This window comes from Aedes aegypti, chromosome 2 (genome assembly GCF_002204515.2).
Source record: "Aedes aegypti strain LVP_AGWG chromosome 2, AaegL5.0 Primary Assembly, whole genome shotgun sequence".
Taxonomy (NCBI): Eukaryota; Metazoa; Arthropoda; class Insecta; order Diptera; family Culicidae; genus Aedes; species Aedes aegypti.
The window spans coordinates 279,319,254-279,335,194 of record NC_035108.1 but is presented as its reverse complement, the minus strand read 5'-3'; the positions used below and the strand labels follow the sequence as shown (position 1 = coordinate 279,335,194).

The 15,941-nt window shown below is 41.9% G+C and overlaps 1 protein-coding gene across 1 annotated transcript in view; it reads right to left on the bottom strand.

Annotated features, from left to right (window-relative positions):
• The window catches only part of LOC5573645 (zinc finger protein 502), a 44,512-nt gene that overhangs the window by 848 nt on the left and 27,723 nt on the right, over positions 1–15,941 (bottom strand). The window contains exon 3 of the mRNA XM_021845178.1: positions 4,217–5,528. Within this exon, the coding sequence (XP_021700870.1) occupies positions 4,217–5,528 (1,312 nt within the window). The remainder of the gene's footprint in view (positions 1–4,216; positions 5,529–15,941) is intronic.

The following is a 15,941-nucleotide window of genomic DNA, read 5'->3' as shown; positions in this document are numbered from 1 at the left end:
CTGTTAGAAAAATTAAAAAAAAAATGTTCGCGGATTTCGCAAATGTTTCCAAAAAGACTCCTTCTAAAATTTAATTGGCAGCTGGAAGCACCAATCCGCGACAGAAAAAAACACTCTAAATCAAAGCTGCCAAACGAACGGACCGCAAAGAGTTCAAAGATTATTCTCATCTCATATCTGGCCCTGAGAATCTGGCCCATTGACTGTTCTACCAACATAAACTTTCAACTAAATTACCAAGGCTTGTGATTTCAACCTTCAATTATTTTGAACATTTTTCTGTTTCATAATTCTTTAGATTAGGCCACCCTTTGAGAAACGTTCAATATAGGAAAAAAATATGGTAAAATTGCTTGCGAATAAAAATTTTGACCCACCGTACAAAATTTGTTTCCCAATTTGGTCCGCGATTTAAAAAGGCGGCGACCAGACTTAGAACGAGCATAGTGGCCATTGCATTTATGAAACACTTTTGACGAAGTGCATCAAAATAACCGTCTATTTTTGCATGATGTACAGCGTATGAAGCATTAGACTGATGCAAATTTTAAAATGTTTGCTCCCCTATGCTTAAACGGTGTCAATCATTCTCCCAAAATTTGAAGTGATTTGGAAGAAATTTGATTGTGACGCCATTTGAAATTTATATGGAAATTACCATGAGAAAGGCAAAGTTTTTGTGTTCCGTCCTCTAACTGCTCGAAATAATAATCTATGGAAAAATGAACAAACTCTTCTCGTGTGAAATCTTCCCAGCTACAACTTTGCCGAAGACCACATTATGATGGGATGTAAGGATAATATGTTATTATTGATAACAAAATCTAAACCATGCTGAGATGATCATTCACTTACTTTCAGAGCAACACTGCTTTTTCGCTGTAGAACATAGTAGCCTGGATTACTTTGATCTATTCTACCCACCAGGAGCACCACTGTTGCTTGCCGGACAGTTGGTTCAGCATGCAAAATGCATACCCAGTGTATGAATATGAACAGCAATTTATCCTGACGTCCAATCAAAATGTGGTCTTCGGCAAAGTTATAGCTGAAACGATTTCACATGAGAAGATTGTGTTCACTTTTCCGTAAAACATGATGACAAAGAGATAGAGGGCTGAACACAAAAGGATGGCGTTTTCCATAGTAATCTCCATATAAACTTCAAATGGGCTGTGCACAGTCAAATTTCTTCCGATTCATTTCAATTTCACTTTGGGAGGATGCTATTTACCATAATATGAGTCTTTTAAGCATAGGGGAGCCAACATTTCAAAATTTGCATCACTCTAATGAAGCATATTAGCGAGATCATAGGTTAGTTCCATAAACTCCTTCTTGATCAGCGCCATAGATCGATTCGCCATATGTCGCCGTCTATGTTGCACAAGAGGTTGCTCGTATTCAGATGAAAATGTATTCGAGAATTCAACGCGTTTATAGTTCTTCGCAATTTTTTTGTCAGCTCGAAGTTTGAAGTGTGCTCCCGGATAAAAACGTATCATTCAATGAATGGAATAAACCATTAATGTACAATATAACGTGTTGGATACAATACAGCGTAATGTAATTTAATGTCGAAGCAATATTATTCTTGTTTGGATATACAATTCAAAAACAATATAATATATTGTAACAGAACATTGTATTGTTTTTAATTGGTTCTATACCTTACAATTTTGGTCAAATTCATATTTTCGCATAAAACAACTGTTGCTTTTTTCTATGTAGCTTTGCTGAAAGAAATAAACAAAACAAGTTCAGAAAGCAAGAAATGTTGGGTGAAAAATATTCAAAAAGTAAAATTAAGTAGTTTTTTAGAAGTTACTTGACATTAGCTGTAACGACGAATGCAACCATGATACAGTTCGTTGAATTGTTTTTGTATTGTAAAACAATACACGAATTGCTAATCAAGACAATACATGAACATTATATCGTATTGTGTTTTCAAAATGTTTGTATGAGAAAATATTTATATTTGTATTGTTACGATACTTAACCACCCATACATTATATTGCAAAAATCTCATATACCATACAGTGAACTGTTCAAAACAATATATTGTACTGTAATTGTATTGTCATTTTTCATATACTGTATTGTATTTTTTATCCGGGCTCTTAGGTGCAGTCAACTCTCTTTTACTCGACCTCCGTATCTCAATATTGTGGTTACAATTATCTCGTTTTGTGTAATTTTTATGTGGAGTGTATTTAACACCCACTTTATTTTCCGTGTGTTATTTACCCACATTTGAGTGTTTTTCACGTGGTGTGTTTAATGTCACCGTGTTGAGTTGTTTTGGTCTGAAGTATTAGTATTGGTTGGCCACCGTGTTTTGGAAATATTTTAATTTGTTCGTTTTTGCATTTATTTTTATTTATATTGTGTAGCTAGTATTTTTATAATGTAGGGAAAAAATTATCGTGTGTAGTGTATCGGTGAGCTGAATGAGCCTATGCATGCTATAAAACGTTTGACTTTTACTGTGCGCCCTGTTTTCAAGTTGCCCGTAAGAGAGAGCGAGACAGCACCAACACACGGCGCACAGTAAAAGTCATGAGAACAAAAGAATTTATGGCACGTACAGTGGCTCATAAGATTAGGTCCATCTCCTCCCGTTGCAAGGAAAGTGACGGCAACATAAATTAGCATAACTGGCAGGAGATGGTGACGTTTGTGTGGTGTGTGTTTTGGTCGGCGATGACGTAAAAAGGAGAGAGTGTTTCGAACTACGAAGGGCGACGGTCGCGTTTTGATTTGTTTCGACGAACTTGGAAAGTTTTCGCCACCAAAACCGGGAAAAATGCCGTTTATGTTCGGAAGAAAGCTGGAAGATTGTTCCCAGCACCGTGATAATGGTTTCCGATCGGAAAGTACCGGCCCGTGGTTTCGAGAACGCGAGTGCTGTGTAGTGCAGTGGAAAGGATTGGAACCGCCACCATTTTGGGAGTGCTAATCGTTAAGGAGTTGTTCGCCTCCCGGTGGTTCCGTCAAAGGTTCCAAAAACCCGCCGTCTTCGCTTCGCGGGCTCAGTCAGTAGAGCCTAGTCTCGCCCGTGTAGCCAATCGCCAAGGAAGACGAAGACAGGTGCGTACTAAGGGGCGTACCACATGTGGCAGGATTCTGCGGAATCTGCCGGGACTGCTTACGGTGAGTAGGCAGTTCGGTGTTTCGACACCAGCATCGCTACTAAAGGACCGTCGCTTAGGCGGCGTTTTTGCCCAAAAAAGTGAAGAAGGAGAAGAAAAAGAAGACGACCACCGCCATCGTCGCAGTAAGGGTCCCAACGAGTCGACCAGCGTACAGTGTCGTAGTAAGGGAGGAAAAAGAAGGTCAGATTATTTAATAAAGTTTTTTAAATATTTCTTCCTTTTTAAATTGATTTTCATCCGAAATTCGAAGGTTGGTTGAAGTACCCTGTTCTAGGCCGCCCTGCCGGGTAGTCGTTTCTTACAATATCTAGTGTTAGAGAACCATAGTAAAATTTGGTGTTCATGGCTATCTTGATGGTCCCTTGAATCGCATATTTGGTGTTGGTAGCAAAGCTCAAAGCTTTAAGCCAACCCCTCTCTAGTAGAGAAGCTAGGTAGAATATAGGACGCTTCGATGCTTTACTGGTTCCCCTATGGCTTGCTCAATTTTCACCACCTAATTAGTTTCAATCTTGTCGTTCCCTTGCGACGTCTATCCACCTATTCATTTCATCATATGTTAAAAAAATCTTCTTTAGACTCCTTTTTCCTTTGAGTCGCATGACCGATAAAGTCATAACAAATAATATAAAAACAATCTCTACATATGTTTTTGTTTACATTTAAAAAAACGGCTTCAATTTTTGTGTGAAACTTATTATATCGGTTGTATGGATGAACCGATTGAATTAACTTAATTTTAGTCAAAATAAAGATTCTTTCTATGAACGAACGGTTTATGCATGTGTAAAACAGTCCTATCTTTCCAAATAAATTGCGAATCGGGTTGATCTTTTGATTTAAACGGGGAAATTTGTTGAAAAATGATCCAGGGGATCTAAAATATAATGATTACCCTATTGTATGGATTTGTTTGCAATGTTCACGACATGATTTAATGTATGCCCGATTTTCGCGACTAGCATTATAAATTCGCGAAAATCGCTGACTGTTGTAACAACCCTGTAATTGCAACCGAATTTGAAACGAAGATTTTTCAAATAATAAGATAACTTACTTTTCCCGCAAATCTCACAAGTGTGAATTTTTTCGTAGTAGACAAACCGTTGATGTGCACGTAGATCTCTGGCGGATTTGTACTTTCGGTAACATATCTTACATTCGAACGGTCGTGTGATGTCTTCCTCATCTTTATAGTACGTTTTTGGTCTGCTGGAGTGTTCTTCCAGTGAATGTTTTTCCAATAATTCCTTCGATTCATAGCGTTTCCTGCAACCACAACAAGGGAAAGCATCTTTTCCTGTGTGGCCCATTTCATGTTGGAGAAGTTCCTTGAGGGTCCGGCGAGTCACATTGCACTTGCTGCAGGCGTACCGTTTCCTCTGAGAAGCGCGTCGTAGATGACTGTTGAGACCGCTGTTAGATTTAAAGCGTCTGTAACAACCTCCGCATTCAACTGGATACTTTTCGTTGTGTTCAACACGGTTTGGTAGATGAACCTGTTCTTGGTGAACGCTCAAGTCGGACATAGAATTAAATACATGAGGGCAATCACAACATCTTATAACAGTGACGGTTACTTCTTCCTCTGTTTCAGGTTTTTTCTTGTACATTTTATAAGGAAAACGTTCGTGGGATTGTCGCTCCAGAGGTGTTCGAAAGAGTGACGAACAAATTGTACACTGATATGCCTTACCACTTACATTTGCATTTGAAGTTGTTCTATGGCAGATGGCATGTTCTAATAGCTTATCCTTCTCGTGGCATTTAAAGCTACACATGCAACATTTATGGAATTCATCTTTATGAAATTGCAATTTATGACGTGAGAGTCCTCCTTCCGTGAAAAAGTTGCAACCACAGTACCCACACTTCTGCATAGGCTTTACGATTTTTTCACTAATCTTATGAATGCCATCGTTGAATTCTTTCGGGAAAAACGCATAACAAATTCTACACTGGACTTTGTTTTCTGGTAAATCCAGTTCTGAACGAGGACGATGCTTACGAATAGAATGCACATGTAACTGCATTTCGGTGTCAAACACCGCTTGACATCCACAGCAGGACAGCTTATTCTGCTCTGGTTCTACGATTTCGCTTTCCTCAATTTTTATCTCAGTTTCATGGGCCTCTATCATCAGAGGAGCATCAGGTTCTTCCAAATACTCAACTTCATAGATCTCATCGTCATATTCAGTGGCATTTTCTTCTTCTTCTGGTACTATATCGGCCTTTTCTGCTTTGAAAACCATATCATACAACGCTTCCTGGGATGTCTGCGACAGTTCCCGCAGCTTGTAAGCCTCCTCCAAACGTGAAAGACACACTGAGCAAATACTATTCGGCAAGAGGTCATCTTCGGATAGCTATAATTAAAAATAAAATATGCATTACTTCATGATAATAATTTGTACTTATGAAGCTTTAAGGGTTTGTATTTGATTAAGTAGTTATACAAAATCCTAATGATTAAGTCTTTTCAGGTCAAGAAAAATAGTTCCTTCTTTTCCTTCTTCCTTCCGGCTTTACGTTCAAACTGGCACAAGCCTGCTTCTCAGCTTAGTGTTCTTATGAGCACTTCCACAGTTAAAGTTTTTTTTTGCCGATGAACCGTTTTCGCGATTCTATAACATTTCCCAGCAAGCCATATGATATCCATTTTTTTTTTAATTTTTGCTTTGCGTGAGTCATTTAAGTATCAGGCTAAGGTCTAATGTGACAAAACAAATATTTAGGTAGGGAGGTTAGAGGCATAATGAACACACGGGGAGAAATGGACACCCCTTAATTTATAGACTGTACGAAATCTGTATTGTATATGAACTGTCTTTGATGGTATAAAATTTTATGCTTTGCTTCAATTGTCCTCTGAAATTCTACAAAGCGGTGGAAGAATTTAATTTTTAGCGAAGTAATTAACCTAGAGAAGTTTCTTCTTGCTAATGCGATAGAGTGGGAGCACTTTTACATATCAGCACGTTTTGACACCCATTAATAATTAAGTTTGCACTTAAAAAAAAATTATCAGTCGTGTTTTGGACCCAATTTTTTATCTCGTTTTTCTGGCATTTGATAAGGTTTTTTCTCACCATGAATGAATACAGCACGTTATACTGACGTTCCGATACTTTCGATATATCGGAATATCGATATTTTGCTTTCGATATTCGATATTTTGGTATCGATATTTTCTTTTCAATATATCGGTGATATCGATATTTCCTTCCGATATATCGTAAACCAATATATAGAAAACAATTGTAGCGTTTTAGCATTAGCACTAGCAAAAACGTTAAGTATTTGAAGGTGGTACAGCCCTAGACCGCTATATGAGGATTGCCTTTTTCTTTTCAGTTACCATAGAAAAATATTTGGGATAAATCTGTCTCTTAGAAGAATTTGACGCATCCTTCAGCAGTCGAGAATTGTCTTAGCCATGTTCTTGTGAAAGCTGAGGGATAGGAAATGATAATTGACCGGATATCCATTTACACCCAGCAGAAAAATCGCCGGAATGTTTCTTAAAATCTGCGTACATAAATAGTTATTTATGCAACAAGTTGCAAAATGATGATTTTTTTAAGCACGAGTTGTACATTTATCCAACGAGGCTCGCCGAGTTGGATAAATACAACGAGTGCTGAAAAAATCGAGTTTTGCAACGAGTTGCATACAACTTTTTTTGCTATTTCGAAAAATGCCATTTCAGCTGGATGAACTCTAAAAGCACAAACAAACATTTCAAGAGATTTCACATGGTCGTACAGCCATGCCAGAAACTACGCATTCAGCATTTTTCAATCACGTAGGCTGTGATACAATAATACCCAAGAATGACACAAGTTTTCTCGCTCCCATCGGTATCATGCAGTTTCCTCCTATATTTCCTATTGGAGGAAAGAACAGGTAAGACGATCCGGATCCCACATCATAATCGCCAGTCTGGGTAGGAACCAGATCGCACAACGGAAATAGACTCGAGTGAAGTGACTTGCCCTGGAAACCAAATGGAAAGTCCCTTCACTCGAGTTGAGAATTGTCAACCTCGCTATCCAACAATTCTCACATACGCAAGTCGTAGAATAAACCCTAGAATCAGATGCAATTGTGCTTATTCTGTGCGGCATATAAGGCAAGACGAATCGGTGAGGTGTCAACTTGCTCCCATTTGATTGGTCGCCTCACATCACCCGAGGTGAGAAAGACTCGTCTCGATTCACACGCCGCGCTGAATGAGTACAAATGACATGAAGAGACTGGTTTATTCGGTTGACGCCTACAAAAACAGTACTGAAAAGTGCTATACTTTTCAGCACCGAAAAGAGTGCTGAAAAGTAGCACTATTCAGCACTGTTTGTTTCGGTAGGAAAAGTAGGCCGTTATGTTGATCAACTTCTCAATGAAAAGTTGATTGATTTGCAACAGAATTGCAAAATAGTAGTTTAGTAACAAGTTGCAGAATGACGATTTTTACAGCACGAGTCGTACATTTGTCCAACGAGGCTTGCCGAGTTGGATAACTACGACGAGTGCTGAAAAAATCGAGTTCTGCAACAAGTTGCGTACAACATTTTTTGCAATTTCGTAAAACACCACTGGAGGGTATCAGAAATAACATCTGGATGCTTGTACCATCATTTTGCAATTTCTGAAAATAGTTGGGTAATGAGTCATTACGCAACTCAAAACAGTTGCGTAATGAGAAAGCGTTGCGTAATGAACCATTACAGCAGTGGTTTCAGTTAGGTAATGACTATTCCCGCACTGCATACTTCAGTGTAGGAAAGTAGGCCGTTTCATGACAGATTGGCGTGATGAAAAACAGCCTATTACGATGAGAAATTGCAAAAAAATATTTAACGATCTGACATTCTCTGAAAGTGTGGACGAAAGTTGCAGAGAACTCTACATGCTCTAAGTGAAAAAAAAATGTAGGGTTTTCTCTAAATATCATGTATTTCTTGTTTAAATAGAAGGAATAAATTAGATTTGGAGAAAACCCAAAGCAGTTTCCTTTCGAATTGTACTAGAATGTATGTTAACAGAACCTATTTATGTAAATGTCAGTCAAAACAGCAATAATTTTGAGTACCGTAAAACGGGGTAACTTTGATAATGCGGGTAACTTTGATAGTGCGTAACCCACCGCATACTAAATGAAATATCATAATTTCTGTTAATCAGTTAAGCAAAACGAATGCAAAACTAAAGAATATTAGTATGACACTTCATGTAAGAGCGGTTTTCATTTAAATCGAGAACATTTTAGGCTTTTTATACGAATTTAAAAAATTTACACAATTTTAGCATTTTCAAAACGCTTACAAACAATCTGTTCTACGATCACTATTTGATGTAGTTTTGAATAGTTGGCCACTTATCTTTGATAGCCTAGTTATCATAGAACTTGAATACGGTCTCAAATCTCTTAGCAAAAAGCATATTCACAAACTGGGATCATTTTTGTAATCTAAGTCAGAAATTTCCATATAACGTTTAACGCCTAGAGGTATGCAATGCCCTACAAATGTTCGTTATTCATTCAATTTTGTTCGAATCATACTCCATTATCAAAGTTACCCCAAAACAGAAAACCAACTTTCGATTATATGAAAAATTATATATCCATTCAAAATGAATCTTTTGCCAATTTATCGACTGTAATCGATAGCTAGGATGCCAGTACTTGTTTTAAAATATAAATTGTAAATCTTTGAAACAGCATGCAAAAATATTCAAGTTTTCTTCGAAAAAACTATCAAAGTTACCCCGTTTTACGGTATTCAAATTTTTTTTGTCGAATTTAAGGAAACTAAATGGCAGGTCACTAAGTGGTATATGAATATGGGCCATTCAAATATATCATATGATATTCGGATATATCGATATTTTGAATCAATATATCGGTGGTATCGATACTTTGTTTCGATAATCGTATCGAATTAAATATCGATACTTCGCAGTATCGGAACGTCCCTAATACTGATTACGAACTTGGAAACCAATCGAGGGTAACTAATACATATTGCCATTCTATGGACTTGAAATAAGCATTTGACTAATGCCATTAGGCGGCATCCACAAATTACGTAACGCTCTAGGGGGAGGGGGGGAGTAGGCTCAAGCGTTACGGCTTATACAAAAAATTAAAAATTTTCATACAAAAAGCGTTACGGAGGGGGGGAGGGGGTCAAAAATTCCAAATTTTAGCGTTACGTAATAAATGGACGCTGCCTTATGTCCCAGGGAAGATCGGGTAACCATCCCCGATGGGACCTTGGTCGTATGCTGACAGGGAAAGGGGGCTCTCTTTTGAGGGTGTAGCTTAAGGTGAAGATGAATCGAAGCCAAACTTCAAATTTTCAAGAGCACGGATCTGGAGAACGAAACATCCGTTTATGCTGAAAACATAATCGATTGGTCACTAGCTGGTGGTGACTAATCGATTAAGTTTTCAGCTCAAACGGATGTTTGGTTCTCCAGATCCGTGCTCTTGAAAATTTGAACTTTGGCTTCGATTCATCTTCACCTTAACAAAGCGTCTGTTCTCCATGTTAGGGGCGGCTCAAAACAGCGTCTGTTCTCCATGTTGGGAGCGACTGATCATCGTCCTAGTGCCAGTGTGGGACTCTAAACAGTGCTGTGCACGATGGTCCCCCGGCGAAACAGGGGGTTGGTCCAGGCCTTACAAGCCAGCCGTAAAAATCATCAGTACAGGAAGCATGCAATGTAAATTCGCACCGGAACCTACTTCCAGCACAGCCTCCCGTATCGGTACACCTGGAGATCACCCCAATAGACTGAATCGCAAATCGACCACGTTTTGCTTGATGGGAGACACTTCTCGGACATTAACGATGTCAGAACCTATCGCGGCGCAAACATCGATACGGACCACTACCTTGTGACGGTTAAACTGCGCCAACGACTTTCCGTTGTGAACAACATTCGGTACCGACGCCCGCCACGGTACAATCTGGAACGACTCAAGCTACCTGAACTTGCAACTGATTAAGCACAAAGCCTTGAAGCAGCGTTGCCGGAAAAGGGAGAGCTCGCCGAAACCCCTCTTGAGGACTGCTGGAGTAGTGTCAACGCAGTCATTGGTTCGTGGAAGGAAATCGATGAAACGATTGGTTCGACGAAGAGTGTCAGACGGTTTTGGACGAGAAGAATGCAGCGCGGGCGATTATGCTGCAGCAAGGCACCCGTCAAAACGTGGAACGATACAAACAGAAGCGAAGAAAGCAAACCCATCTATTCCGGGATAAAAAGCGCCGCCTGTAAGAGTTGGAGTGCGAAGAGATGGAGCAGCTGTATCGTTCTCAAGAAACGCGTAAGTTCTACAAGAAACTCCATGCATCCCGCAAAGGCTTTGTGCCGCGAGCCAAAATGTGCCGAGATAAAAATGGAGGTATCTTGACGGACGAACGTGAGGTGTTTGAAATGTGGAAGAAGCACTACGATGAACACATAAATGGCGCAGAGGAGGAAGACCAAGGCAGCAGGAGGAATGGCTTCGTGAGACGTGCCAACTCCCACAATAGGTGAAGTTAACCCTCTAATACCCAAATTTTTATTTTCGATCTAAATATCATTTTTAGTTAACTAAAATCGTTCTAAACACGTTTTGGGCAATGATTTATTTTTATTCGCAAATCTATGAATTTTGGTTTTAGATTTTTATAATTTTTATTTTTGAACATCCCTATCCTTTTTTATTTTTTCTTGAAGCCTCTTCTAGTTACTGATTTTTGACAATAATAAAAATTCAAGTTTTCACGGTACTTTTAAAAATAATAAATTTCAAATATTTTTCTGAAAATATTTTTATTTTCCGTGTAATTAACGGAAACACAGGTTTGGAATTATTTTAATACCCCCAAGCCCTTCTTCTGTTATAGTTAATAGTTGTTCCGTCTGGGGGAACGAGCAAAGTGGACTGTAACACTTTTCCGGGAGGACGGCCGAAGCTAGAGGGTAAGGATCCCTCGCTGGACGCTTCGTCTTGTAGCCGATACACTTTACGGCTTCGGGAGGACACTTCTTCGATACTAGGACTGGGTTACTGGGAATTCAACTAAAACACTGTTTTTTGTACTTAACTACTGTATATTAACTACTAATTAACACAAGAGTTGGAACTTTCTTCTCAACACGTTGGTTGCTATCAACACTTTCTTGAAGACTGTACTTTTTCACTCTTCCTTCCTCTGCACAGAGCCTTGTGTGGCGTGATCGTGCATGAAGGTGGGGCGTGGAAGAAAAGTCTCCACACGCGCGGGATAGAAACGGTAGGGAAAGGAAACACAAAAGATGTTCACGCATCGCATGACTTCTTCCGTACACGGAACATTCACCGCCACGTTGAAATGTCTATTTCGAAACTTGAGATGGGTCGAAGTAGGCCTTGTTGTCTTCTATCGGCAGGACTGACAATTTGTTGATCGGACGGCGAAATGTTGACTCGTCGCTGTAGACGTCTACGGCTCGTACCAAGCCATCTACTCCAGGAAAGGTCTTGGTTACGACACCCAGCTTCCATTGTAGAGGGGGCAAGTTCCGGTTGTGCACCAGAACAATCATATCAGGAATAACATTCGCTTTGAGTTTCTGGTTCTTTTTTTTAGGCTGCAAGCTGCTCAGGTAGTCGCGGGACCAAGCCTTCCAGAAATGCTCTCGGAGCATCTGCAGGTGCTGCCACTTATCCAACCGGTTGGCTTGGATGTCTTCATATGACGGCTCTGGTATTGCGGTGAGAGGACGCCCGATAAGGTAATGGGCAGGCCTAATCACTTCGGGACTGTCCGACCTTGATGATGTCACGAATAGCGGACGGGAATTCAGGATCGCTTCAATTTCTGTCAGGACAGTCACATACTGCTCGAAATTCAGGGATGCATTCCCAACGATCCTCTTCAGATGACTCTTCATGCTCTTGACTGCCGCTTCCCATATACCACCAAATTCGGGGGCATCCGCCGGAATAAATTGCCATTCAATTCCCTTGGACACGCAGAACGACTCGATTTGGTGGTTATCTTGCTCCTGTTTGAACGCCTGGTAGAGTTGATTCAGCTCATGATGTGCACCACGAAAATTGGTGCCGTTGTCGGAATGCAGCTGATGCACAATTCCACGCCGACTCACGAATCTCTGTAGCGCAGCGATGAAGGCACTGGTGGTCATGTCTGACACCAGCTCTAGATGCACGGCTCGAGTAACCATACAGACAAAAACCGCTACATATCCCTTAACTGTGGTCACCTTGCGCAAGCCCTGCTTGATATGGAACGGCCCAGCGTAATCTACGCCAGTGACGGAAAAAGGGGGCGCAGGTGTCACGCGACAGGACGGCAAATTTCCCATATACTAGCTTGTATCGACGGGCTTGACCTTGAAACACTTTACGCAAGATCTGGTCACTCCACGAACAGTCGCAGCAGCATTGATTAACCAGAATTCTCTTCGGATCACATGAACCAAACCAGTTGGTCCCAGATGCAGATGCTCCTCATGTAGGGCACGAATCAGCATTCGCACAATCGTACTTTTACACAGCAGGATGATCGGATGCTTTTCACCATATGGTAGCTTGGAATGCTCTAAACGTCCTCCAACTCTAAGCATACAATTTACAAGGATCGGTCCCAACGAACCAAGCTTTCGACACTGTTCACCCGATTCGACTCGAGCAATCTCATCGCTGAGCTCTTCTCGTTGTATCACTTTCACAATAACGTCCATTGCAAGACGAAGTTCAGCCGGTAGGGATAGGCTTATTCACACGTGAAGCTGAATTCTTCTTCTTGCATTTGGTGGCGAAACGCAACACCAATGCAATTACACGTTGTAATTTTCTGAAGGAGCTGTACTTTGAAAACACTGCTAACTGTTCTTCTTCAATTACAGGTAACACTGTTGGAGCAACACGTTTCAATGTTCACTTGTTTCAAAAAGTCTGGTCCATGCCACCACAACTCATTTTTCACTAATTCGATGGGCATTTGCCCACGCGACACTATATCAGCCGGATTGGACTCCGACCGGACGTACATCCACTCGAAATCTTCTGTTTCTTCTCGGATTGCAGCAACACGATTGCGCACGAACGAACACTTGAAGCTGGTCAGGAGATTTGCGCAACCAAGCCAGAACAATCTGACTGTCCGACCAGAGCACCACACGATGAAACGGCATTTGGATTGACTGCAAAACCTTATTCACCAAACGCGCAAGCAGGAGTGCCGCGCACAATTCCAGCCGTGGAATCGTCACTGCCTTCAAAGGGGCCACCTTGGATTTGCTGCAGAGTAATTGTAGTTGCGCCGACTCGTTGAATACGCTTCGAATGAACACACACGCTCCATAGGCCGTCATCGAAGCGTTAGCAAAACCATGAAGCTCGTAGCATTCAGCATCATCAATCAGCACACGCCTTGGAATGTACACCTGGTTCGTTGCTTCAAGGGACTTCTTCAGCTTCCATTGTTGGCTTATTTCGTACTCGACAGGCTCATCCCAGCCCACTTTGCTACGCCACAACTGTTGCATTAGTAACTTGGCGAGAACAATTATGGGCGACAAGAATCCAAGTGGGTCATACAGCTTGGCAATTTCGGACAATATTGTTCGCTTGGTATTGGCTTCGGATTCGGAGTTCAAATTTGGAGATTTGATCGAGAACAAAAAATCATCGCTGTGAGGATCCCACAAAATACCAAGCACTTTGATGACAGTGTTGATACCTTGCTCTTCGAGGACCTTGGGAGTTTCGCGATCACCTTCTGGAATGCGTTCCAGCAACTGCTCGGAATTGGAACACCACTTATGGATCGGGAAACCAGCACTGGCCAGCAAATCCTTAACTTGCTGTTGTCGTTCAATTGCTGCACTCAACGTATCATCGCCAGACAACACGTCGTCAACGTAAAAGTCTTCCCTCACAGTTGACGCTCCCAGGGGACATTTCTCTTTGCCATCTTCAGCCAACTGAACCAGGCAGCGAGTTGCGAGAAAGAGTGCACTCGCTGTGCCATATGTAACGGTAGTTAACTGATATACTTTCAACGGCTGTTCGGGACTATCTCTCCAAAAAATTCGTTGAAGTGGCTGATGCATCTCAGCAACCATGATTTGGCGATACATTTTGCTTATATCAGCCGTGAAAGCATATTTGTGTTTTCGGAATCGCAGGACAATATCGAGAATATCGGATTGGACAGTACCACCTACCTTGAGGACATCGTTGAGGGAGAGGCTGGTCTGCGATGGCTTTGCAGAAGCATCGAACACTACTCGATACTTCGTCGAGGAACTATCTGGACGGATGACAGCGTGGTGCGGTAGGTAGCACTTTTGGACGTTGGGAGGATCCTTGCATTCACTTACTTGCTTGCAGTGGCCGAGCTGTTCTACGCTCCAAAAACGTTGCAGAGCTTCGTACACGTTTTCGACGGTGATTGTGTGGGAATACGATGGACCCCGATGGAACACTTCTTCTAGCTCGCCCGTGAACACCCAACCAAGATGAGTATCACGCAGCTCTGGTAGATGCTCTGCCAACTGGTACTGACCGGACTTGATTATCTTGAAGAAGAGCTCATTGCCAATCAGCATGTCAATCTCTTGAGGCGCATTGAATTCTGGATCCGCCAATTGGAATCCGGGTGGAATACACCAATCGGACACATCGATGTTGGTACTCGGAATTTTGCCAGTCACTGCTGGGGTGATGGCACACTCTACCGTGGCACGGTAGTCACTATAACGGGATCGGAACTTAACGATGGCCTTCTCCATGCTGGTTGTCGTTCGATTGTTGACGCCGGAAATCTTCACATTTGCTGATGAAATCTTCGCTCCGATGGCTTCGGCCATCTTCTTCGTTATGAGGTTCACTTGGGATCCGCAGTCTAGCAGGACTCGACAACAACGAGGCTTACCTTGGGAATCGTAAACGTGCACCACTGCTGTTAAAAGAAGGACGGTTTTCTTGGTTGGAGCTGCTTGGATGGAACACGATGACGTCACGCTGTGTGAACCTTGCGGCGTGGGTGCACTGGATGTGCTTGCTTGGACTTCTTTCACAGCTGGTCTCGGTGAGGACTCCGATGAAGCTGTCGGTTCAGGCATCTTGCTTTCAGGCTGGTGGGACTTGAATCGTGTATCGTCGTGAAGCTGAGTATGATGACGTTGGCGGCACTTCAAACACTTTCTGTCGGATGGACAATCCTTCAGCCGATGACCTTTCCTCAAGCAATTGAAGCACATGCCTAAGGAACGTGCTTTCTCGACTCGCTCAGGTACGCTCATGTATTTCAGCTGCTCACACTGGAAGTTCTTGTGGGATTCGCCGCAGAAGTCGCATTCTTCACATGAAGCACTGCCGCAGCTATTAGCGGTTAGGATTTTCGGGTTGAACCTCGGACTTGACTTCGACTGGTCTGCGGCTTTCACGTTCGATCTTTCGGCACGAGGAGGAGGGACTTGAGCTGATGTTTCGCAGTTCTCCAGGATGTTACACTGCTGCTTTAGGAACTTCAACATGTCGTCGTATTTCGGAAGTGTTCCTCGGACGATGGTTGCTTCCCACTGTTTCCTGGTAGAGGCATCCAAGGCTGATGCAAGTAAATGCACCACGATCAGTTCCGATACGCCAAGGAGGTCCTGCTTCAGGTAACGAAGGCTTTCGACATGCCCGGAACAATCGTCTAATAACTGGCGCAACTCACGATAGGACTCCTTCGTCATCTTCTTCAAGGATAGCAGGCCGCGGA